The sequence below is a fragment of the Callithrix jacchus genome, chromosome 11, assembly GCF_049354715.1.
Source record: "Callithrix jacchus isolate 240 chromosome 11, calJac240_pri, whole genome shotgun sequence".
In the NCBI taxonomy this organism is placed as follows: Eukaryota; Metazoa; Chordata; class Mammalia; order Primates; family Cebidae; genus Callithrix; species Callithrix jacchus.
This window is the reverse complement of record NC_133512.1, coordinates 117,975,105-117,984,528: the sequence shown is the minus strand read 5'-3', so window position 1 is coordinate 117,984,528 and position 9,424 is coordinate 117,975,105. Positions and strand designations below refer to the sequence as shown.

At 47.5% G+C, this 9,424-nt stretch overlaps 1 protein-coding gene across 2 annotated transcripts in view; it reads left to right on the top strand.

Moving 5' to 3' along the window:
* The first annotated feature begins 6,988 nt into the window (after positions 1-6,988).
* Positions 6,989-9,424, top strand: part of AHCYL2 (adenosylhomocysteinase like 2) — a 202,275-nt gene continuing 199,839 nt past the window's right edge. For both annotated transcript variants that reach the window (XM_035254769.3, XM_035254768.3), the window contains exon 1: positions 6,989-7,403. In XM_035254769.3, the coding sequence (XP_035110660.3) occupies positions 7,041-7,403 (363 nt within the window). In that variant the 5' untranslated portion in view covers positions 6,989-7,040. The remainder of the gene's footprint in view (positions 7,404-9,424) is intronic.

Genomic DNA, 9,424 nt, shown 5'->3' with positions numbered 1-9,424 from the left:
GCCCAAATTGCAACATTGCACTCCAGGCTGGGCAAAAAGTGAAACTCCATCTCAAAACAACAACAAAAAGAAATGGAGTCTCACTCTGTTGCCCAGGCTGGAGTGCAGTGGCGCTATCTCAGCTCACTGCAACCTCTGCTTCCTGGGTTCAAGCGTTTCTCCTGCCTCAGCCTCCTGAGTAGCTGGGATTACAGATGTGAGCCACCACGTCCAGCTAATTTTTGTTTGGGTTTTCTGGGGATTTTTTTTTTTTTTTTTGAGATGGAGTATGCCTGGCTAGGAATACTCTTGTAATGCTGCTCATGTGATGAGGACATTGCATTTTGACCAGGGCCAGATTCCAGAAAGAAGGGGAAAGGGAATACTAACCCATGGATTGTATTCTAGGCACTTAATAGGGATTCTAATAATAGTTAACTCTTGGCTGGGCACAGTGGCTCATGCCTGAAATCCCAGCATCTTGGGAGGCTAAGTACCAGTGGGTACTTAGCCATGGTGCGCCACTGTCTCTTAATTCAGAGAATAACAAACCAATCAGAGGAGCTCATTTTATGTGTTAGGTTGGTGCAAAAGTAATTGCAGATTTTGCCATTTTAATTGGCAAACATAAGCTCAGTGAAGCAAAATGACTTGCTGGAAACCTCGAAGCTAGTGAGTGACAGACACTAGGCAGGCTCTTCCTGACTTCAGTATCCAGGCTCTTGGGCAGGCTGGTCTCAAACTCCTGACCTCAGGTGATCCACCTGCCTTGGCCTCCCAAAATGCTGGGATTACAGGTGTGAGCCATCGCGCCTAGCTGGCTCTTCCTACTCTTTGATTTTTCCACCTGTCCACCTTTGATTTTTCTCCCTATCCTGGTTTCCTGGTCTGTGTTCCCTCTGGCCATCCCGCTTGCTCTTCTTGTTCATCCTGGCTGTTACTGCTTCTCTCAGCAGTGCTGCAGCTATTTTTTAGCCTTTATCAACAACAGTAATTAAAATAATAAAAGTTATCAGTGCTGTTTAAGGATCTTTTCTGAAACAAGGGAGAGTGTTACAATGTTCTTTTCATCTCCAAAGACAGGTGACTACTAGTTTTCCTCCCTCCTTCTGTCCTTTCTTTCTTTAGTGGGATTACTTGTGTAAAGGATGGGAGATAGGGTGAAAGGGGAGTTCAATCTGGGCCTTAAAAACTGAGAAATAGGCTAGACACAGTGGTTCACACCTGTAATCCCAGCATTTTGGGAGGCTGAGGCAGGAGAATCATTTGAGTCCTGGAGTTTGAGACCAACCTGGCCAGCATGGCAAAACTGTGTCTCTACAAAAAAGAAATTAGCTGGACGTGGCGGAGCATGTGTGTAGTCCCAGCTACTCCGGGGACTGAGGCAGGAGGACTACTTGGGCCTGTGACGGTCGAAGCTGACCAAGAACACACCATTGCACTCCAGCCTGGGCGCTAGGTGAGCAACCACGACCCTGTCACCAAAAAAAAAAAAGGCTGTGTGTGGCTGTGGAGGTGGGCAGAGATTCTGTGTCCACTAGAGGGCAATGTGAGCCCACCTTTGTGAATGCAGATGTCCAGCAGCATGCATGGACACTCCCACATCCGAGAAGTCATCCAGTAGCACCCTCACTGGAGCACCAGATCTCAGGAATGAACAGTAACCACCCTTTGACCAAATGCTCCTGAGTGAGATCCCCGGAGAAACCCCTGAGGATCCAAGTGGAGCCTGGTTTGGGGGACTCCCAGTCTGGGGGACTCCCTGCTACACTTTTGCCCTGAGAACAGAGCTCTCCACGCATCCCCCTCACCATAGGCTCTGCCCTCAGCTGCCTCATTGGACCTCTTACCATCCATTCTTCCAAGTTCAGTCAGCTTTGCCTCTGTTGGTCCCAGTTTCCTTAAATTGGTCTGTCCACTGTTCCTCTTTGTTCCTCTGCCTGCTTTTTTTTTATTTTGAGACAGGGTCTTACTCTGTTGCCCAGACTGGAGTGCAGTGGTATGATCTTGGCTCACTGCAGCCTCAACTTCCTGAGCTCAGGTTATGCTCCTGCCTCAGCCTCCCAAGGAGCTGGGACTACAGCTGCACATTACCATGCCAGGCTAATTTTATTTTTTGTAGAGATGGGGTCTTGCTATGTTGCCCAGGCTGGTCTATAATCTGGTCTGGTCCCAAGAGATCCACCAGGCCTTAGCCACCGGGGGCAGTGGCTTGTGCCTGTAATCCCAGCACTTTGGGACACTGAGGCAGACAGATCAACTGAGATCATGAGTTTGAGATCAGCCTGGCTAACGTGGTAGAACCTCATTTCTACTAAAAATACAAAAAAATTGCCTGTAATCCCAGCACTTTGGGAGGCCGAGGCGGGTGGATCACGAGGTCAACAGATCGAGACCATCTTGGTCAACATGGTGAAACCCCGTCTCTACTAAAATTACAAAAAATTAGCTGGGCACGGTGGTGTGTGCCTGTAATCCCAGCTGCTCGGGAGGCTGAGGCAGGAGAATTGCCTGAACCCAGGAGGCGGAGACTGCGGTGAGCCGAGATCGTGCCATTGCACTCCAGCCTGGGTAACAAGAGCGAAACTCCATCTCAAAAAAAAAAAAAAAAATACAAAAAAATTGCTGGATGTGGTGGTGCACGTCTGTAATCACAGCTACTTGGGAGGCTGAGGCAGGAGAATCACTTGAACCTGGGAGGCAGAGGTTGCAAGGAGCAAGATTGCGCCATCGCACTCCAACTTGGGCAACATGAGCAAAACTTGGTCTCAAAACAAACAAGAAACCCCCAGAAAAGGTAACCTTTGCCAGAAAACCACAGCTACACAATGTTATGTCTATCATGTTAAAACATGCATTAGACACACATATAAAAACCATTTTAAAAAGTCACCATTCTTCAATACTCTGAGCAAAAATAAATCTTTCCTATTTTAAATTTCTTTGAGTTTTAAAAACATTTCTGTTCGCATGCTTTCATTTGAAGTTTTATGTTTGTTTTCTGAACGTTCATGTCTTGAAACCGCATGTTCTTTCGTTGCTGTTTGTTTTGAGACGGGCAGCCTCTGTCTTTCATATTAAAAGTTTTCTTGGCTGGGTGTTGTGGCTCACACCTGAAATTCTAGCATTTTGGAAGGCCCAGGTGGGAATATGGCTTAAGACCGGGAGTTGGCTGGGCACAGTGGTTCATGCCTGTAATCCCACCACTTTGAGAGGCCAAGGTGGGTGGATCACTTGAGGTCAGGAGTTTGAGACCAGCCTGGTGAAACCCCATCTCTACCAAAAATACAAAAATTAGCCAGATGTGGTGGCATATGCCTGTAATCCCAGCTACTTGGGAGTCTGAGGCAGGAGAATCACTTGAACCTGGGAGGTGGAGGTTGCAGTGAGCTGAGATCAAGCCACTGCACTCCAACCCTGGGCAACAGTGTGAGACTTCGTCTCAAAAAAAACAACAAAACAAAACAACAACAAAAAAACCCAGCCTGGCACAGTGGCTCCTGGCTCCTGCCTGTAATCCTAGCACTTTGGAAGGCTGAGGTGGGCAGACTACCTGAGCTCAAGAGTTCGAGACCAGCCTGGGCAAAATGGTGAAAACCTATTTCTACTAAAATACAAAAAATTGGCTGGGTGTGGCAACATGTACCTGTGGTCCCAGCTACTCGGGAGGTTGAGGCAGGAGAATTGCTTGAACCCAGGAGGCCTAAGTTGCAGTGAGCCTAGATTGCGCCACTGCACTCCAGCCTGGGTGACAGAGGGAGACTCTGTCTCCAAAACACAAAACAAAACAAAAAGCAGAAGTTCCAGACCAGCCTGGGCAACACAGCAAGAGGTCTTCTCCACCAAAAAAATAAATAATATATTTTTTTAAAAATTAGCCTGGTATGATGTTGCAAGCCTGTAGTTCCAGTTACTTGGGAGGCTGAGGTGGGAGGATTGCTTGAGCCCAGGAGACAGAGGTTGCAGTTAGCTATGATCATGCCACTGTACTCGGCCTGGGCAGCAAGAGTGACACCCCGTCTTGAAACAAAAAACCAAAGTTTTCTTCATATGCCTGGTGACTTTGGTTGTCTGTTCATACTTGAGAGTGTGACACTAAATAGTTCACAGAAGCTCTGTGAACATGAGGAGTATGGTCTTCAGGGAGGGTGATCTAGCTGGCTTATTTTCTTTAGAAACTCTCAGTGTTAGTATCTTTGTTTTCTCTCTTGGATTAGTCAGATAACTCAGAGAAATTCTTCTTTATACTAGTCTCCTTCATGGAAGACACATTCCTGCTTGCCAGCATTCTGGAAGCTGAATGAGCCGGGTGGAGGAAGAAGACCTGTAGTCTAAATATTTCATTAAATAGTTCATAAACTTCTGCTTAATTGCCCTGTTTCTAGTATGTAATTTGATCTTCAACTGTACCTGGTGTCCCTCAGCTGCAAAGATGGCAGAAGCAGCAGGTATGTAGGGATGGAGTTGAGAATGGGTTGAAGAGTGTGTGCTGATGGTTGGCCCCAATCACTGGTGGTGACTGGAATAAAAAAGGGTATCAGTTTCATTCCAGTGTTCTAACTCCTTACATTTAATAACTACATCACACTGAAGAATTAATTCATCCCCTCAGTAATCAATTCTAGCGGCAGTTCAGGTAGGCAGCTGCTGCCTGTGAGCTCCAACACATGCCAGGTGGCTGTACCAGAGCTCCCTTGAGCATTAGGGGGAAGAATGAAATCAGTTACAGAGCTGCTAATCTCTGCCCCGACAGCTGGAGGACGAAGCTCTGGGCTGGTTTCTTTTTAACAGGAAGGAAATTCTGAATGCTGGAATGTGACGAAAAAGCTTAAGAATCTCTTGTGTCTTGTGGGCTCCGTGGAAATGGCAGTACTCAGATGCCTTCTGACACATAGTATGAGGCACAAATTTGGAGATCAGGAAATGAGAGACTCCATTCAAGGCAGGACAACATCAGAGAGCGAACAGATTTCCACAATAGTAGCACAGGAAAAAGAAAGATCAAGGCAGGTGATTTCTTCCTCCCTCCTCCCTCCTCCTCCTTTCTTCGTCTTCTTTTTTTTTGAGACAGAGCCTCGCTCTGTTGCCCAGGCTGGAGTATAGTGGTGCAATCTCAGCTGACTGCAACCGCCATCTCCTGGGTTCAAACTATTCTCCTGCCTCAGCCTCCTGAGTAGCTGGAACTACAAGCACAAGCCACCACACCTGGCTAATTTTTGTATTTTTATTAGAGATGGGGTTTCACCATGTTGGCCAGGCTGGTCTTGAACTCCTGACTTCAAGTGATCTGCCCGCTTCAACCTTTCAAAGTGTTGGAATTACAGGCGTGAGCCACAGCTCCTGGCCTCCTTCCTTCTCCTTGCCAGGCAAAACAGTGACACTGAAGGCTAGCTGTCTAAAGTGCAGATGTCCAATGTCTGCCTGGGTTGTTCAGGTTGTTAGTCTCTGAAACAGCTGTAAACTGTATGAACTCCTTTGTTCCTGTTTCTCTGAGAATAGAGAAGAAAACCTCCCCATAATCTGTCGAGGGTCAACGGCATTTTCTTTTTTTAAAGTATTCTTTACACAAAATCTTATGGAATGTGAATTTTGTCTCTTGCTTCTTAGCTTAATATTTTTATCATAAGCATTTATTCTGAGAGCCAGAATCCCTTGATTTTCTTCCCTGTGCTATTACGATTTTGGAAATCTTCACTTTGTGAAGTTGTCCTGCTTTGGAGTCTCTCATTTCCTGATCATCAAATTCGTGCCTCACACCATGTGTCGGAAGGCATCTGAGAACTGCCTTGTCCACAGAGCTCACAAGTGTACCAGACACAAGAGCTTCTTAGCTTTCTCTTCACATTTTGGCTTTCAGAGTAAAGAATGATAAAGGGAAACCCCTATTATTAAAAACATATTGGCAAACAATGCCCACTATGGCACTATGGCGTTAACCGCTATGTCCAGCCGGCAAACAATTTTCAAAGGCTGTAACCATTCCTCTATTTGTTGGACATTAGTTTTAGATGCTTTTTGTTATTAAAAAGGAAAGTGCCATGCATGTCTTCGTGCTTACATCCTCTAAAATAAATGTAAAAGTTAAAAATTCATAAAAGTACAAAGTAAAAATCACCTTAAATCCCATCACTTAGGAAATTTACTATTCATATTCACTATTCATATTCCTCTATGCTGATATATGTATTTGAATTTCAGATTTTTGCCCTAGTAGAATTATAGGTCAAACGATTTGGCCTCGTTTAAGGCAACGTGTGATTCCTCGGCCTTGAATTTTGTTCTAGTGATACCTAACTTCTGTGGGGAATGATCTTAGCTTCCAAACCTAGAACGTGCCAGAAAGTGCCACAGCAAGCAAGGTCCTACTTTATCCCTTCTAAAAACGAAGCCACTGAAGTTTGGAAAGGTGTTGGATTCTCAATTTCACGAAGAAAAATCAAGCCACTTCCAGCCTGGAGCCGCCGCTTCTCCTTTAAATGCCCGCCCACGTGATCGCAGACGTGCACACGCGGAGGAAATTCACGCTGTCAGGGCAACAAGCCATTCCTCCCCCACTTCCCCTCCCTGAAGGCTTCTTGGCGTTCCCTCCCTGGAAGCCACAACTCCTCTGGAGACCTTCTCATCCTCACCCTCTCCGTCGAGTCACCTATCCTCACTCCTTTCTATTAGTTGCCGGCCTCAGCGATCCCTCTCTCCGCCCGAATCCCACTTTCCGGAGGAAAGGCCGAAAGGGACTACAACCCCCAGGGGGCGCTGCGGGCTCCGCCCCCGCGGCGCGCAGTGTAGGTCGGGGCCTGAGGTCCCACGGTCTTCCAGCCGCGTGCGGCGGAGAGCAAACGCACTACAGGTTCCGTGGCGCCTCGCGCGAGGCCGGACCGGTTCGGGGTGGGTGGGGCGGGGCTGGAGGGGCCGGGGCTGGCAGGTCGAGGAAGGGGGTGGGAGCGGAGGCGATGGAGGGGAGGAGTGGGGGCATGGGGGAGGGAAGAGGAAGGGAGGCGGGAGGCGGGGCAGACCAGGAGCAGGAGCAGGAGTCTGAGCCGGCGGTTGCAGCGGAGGCGGTGATGTCGGTGCAGGTTGTGTCAGCCGCGACCGCCGCCAAGGTGCCTGAGGTGGAGCTGAAGGACCTGAGCCCCTCCGAGGCGGAGTTGCAACTGGCACTGAACACGGCGGCTGTGGGCGCCATGGGTCCCCCTGCGGGCGGCGGAGACCCTGAGGCTCCGGCTCCCGCCGCGGAGCGGCCCCCAGCCCCCGGCCCGGGCTCGGGGCCCGCCGCCGCTCTCAGCCCCGCCGCCGGGAAGGTGCCTCAGGCGTCGGCCATGAAGCGGAGCGACCCACATCACCATCACCAGCGGCACCGCGACGGCGGCGAGGCCCTGGTCAGCCACGACGGCACCGTCACCGAGGCGCCGCGCACAGTCAAGAAGGTACTGGGGCCGGGCTGCCTCTCTAGGAGAGGAAGGGAGGGAGGGGAACCGCGGATCCTCTCGGCACGGCAACATCACCCTCCACGCCCTCCTTTCTGATCGCAGGATATACCCAGAGATACCCCTTGTCCCCTCAAACCCACTCTCTTAGAGATGCCCCCAGCCGGCCCGTAGTTACTGGTGGCGGAGACTCCAGGAGGCACGGCCGTACTTCTCTTTGAATAATATGGAGGTAGCGCTCTTCCCTACTACTTGGAATAGGCAGCGGGAGGAGAGGCACCTAATACTACGTCCCGCGCCCCCAACCGCTCCCAGGTGTGATTTACCAGCCTATCGGGGAGGACACCTCGATGGTGTAGAAAAAAAAACGTTACCGCTCACGGGAGTTCACCCAGCAATAAGGATGAAAGAGCTTTAATACTTGGAGAACGCGTAAGCTGTAGTCACCTTGCGTGGAAATCGTCAGAGTTGTCTGGTTTCCGTACAGTTGATGACTTTCTGCCCTTCTGTGGCCAACCGTGTCCATATAGCAACACGATGCTGTGCCCTTCATTTCCAGCCACTGCGATATTCTCTCTTCCCTGAATATGTGAAAGGGTAATGGAGAGATTCTCCTCACTCTCATCTTAAGAGCTTTGCCGTTATTAGGCTGTGTATGAAGAGAATGAATATCTTAATGGTTCCTTTATTATAACCTGAAAGTGATAGGAAGAAGTGCTGCCACTTTTGGGAAAGGCGATCATTGTGGGATGTTCGGTCTCAGGCGTTAGCTTCTTTCAAACAGTTTTGAGGGTGTCTCAGAATACCAAGAAGTAATTGCCTAGATGGACGATACCCCTGTATTACCCGTACATTGCCTAACCATAGTTGTCTTTCTTTCTCAAAGCTTGTCTCCCTTTCTCTCTTAAAGCTAAATCAGCACAGAAAAACAGGGCAAGTATTGGAAAAGACAGAAGTGTGGGTCATATAAAAAAGGCTTACAGCTCCAATTTCCTGGGTACAGAATGGACACAGGGATTAATTTTTTTTTTTTTAATTGTTGTGAATGGTTTTTAATTGCGTTCTCAGAACAGCAACAGAGACGTGAAGTGTGCATTGGTTTTACTGTGTGGGACTCAGCTGAAGTGGAACCTTGGATCCACCATAACTTTTTGTTGTCATAGCCTCATGATTAAGGTACAGCAGGTAATCCTTTCATTCTAACTATACAAATTTAGGTGATAAGTCAGAGACAAAACCGAAGGAATTTAATGGTTTAGACAGTGTCTTTGTCATTTGCAGTATGAAACTCCTCTGGGGAAAATTACAGTAGAAAGAGGCAGCATCCTGTAGAAATGGGTTTAAAGAAACAAAAAAAGTAAAGTAAAAAAGAGACAGCAGTAACACCAATGCTGGGGGTACCTAGATACCAGTCTGGAAATTGAAAGCATACTTCTGACGAGTTGAGATACTTTGTAATTTTAGTCAAGTCTTTTTCTTGTGATTAGGACTGATTTTGTCTAAAATCTGTAATTTGGTTGGATCTGTTTAGGCGTTTAACAAATTGCTTTTAGAGCATGAGGTTTACAGTCAGGCAGACCTGGATTTGAATCCTAGTACCCCCACTACTGTCTTTTGGGTAATTTCCAAACTATACAAATCACAGTTTCCTCTTCTATAAAATGAAAGAACTAATTATGATTGAGGATTAGAAATATTTGTAAAAGGTTTAGCATGGAACTTGCCACATAAAGTCTTAAGAAATGATATTATTTCTTATTATTATTAATGCTATTTTAATTATGAGACAGTCTGGGCAACATGGTGAAATCCTCTCTCTCCAAAAAAAAAAAAAAAAGATCCCGACATGGTGGTGTGTGCCCATAGTCCTAGCTACTCAGGAAGCTGGGGTGGGAGGATCACTTGAGCTCAGGAAGTTGAGGCTGCAATAAGTACTCTAGCCTGGATGCTGGAGTGAGACCTTGTCTCAAAAAAAATAAAAAATCAAAAAATCGAAGATCACCATACTGGAGTCTGGTTTT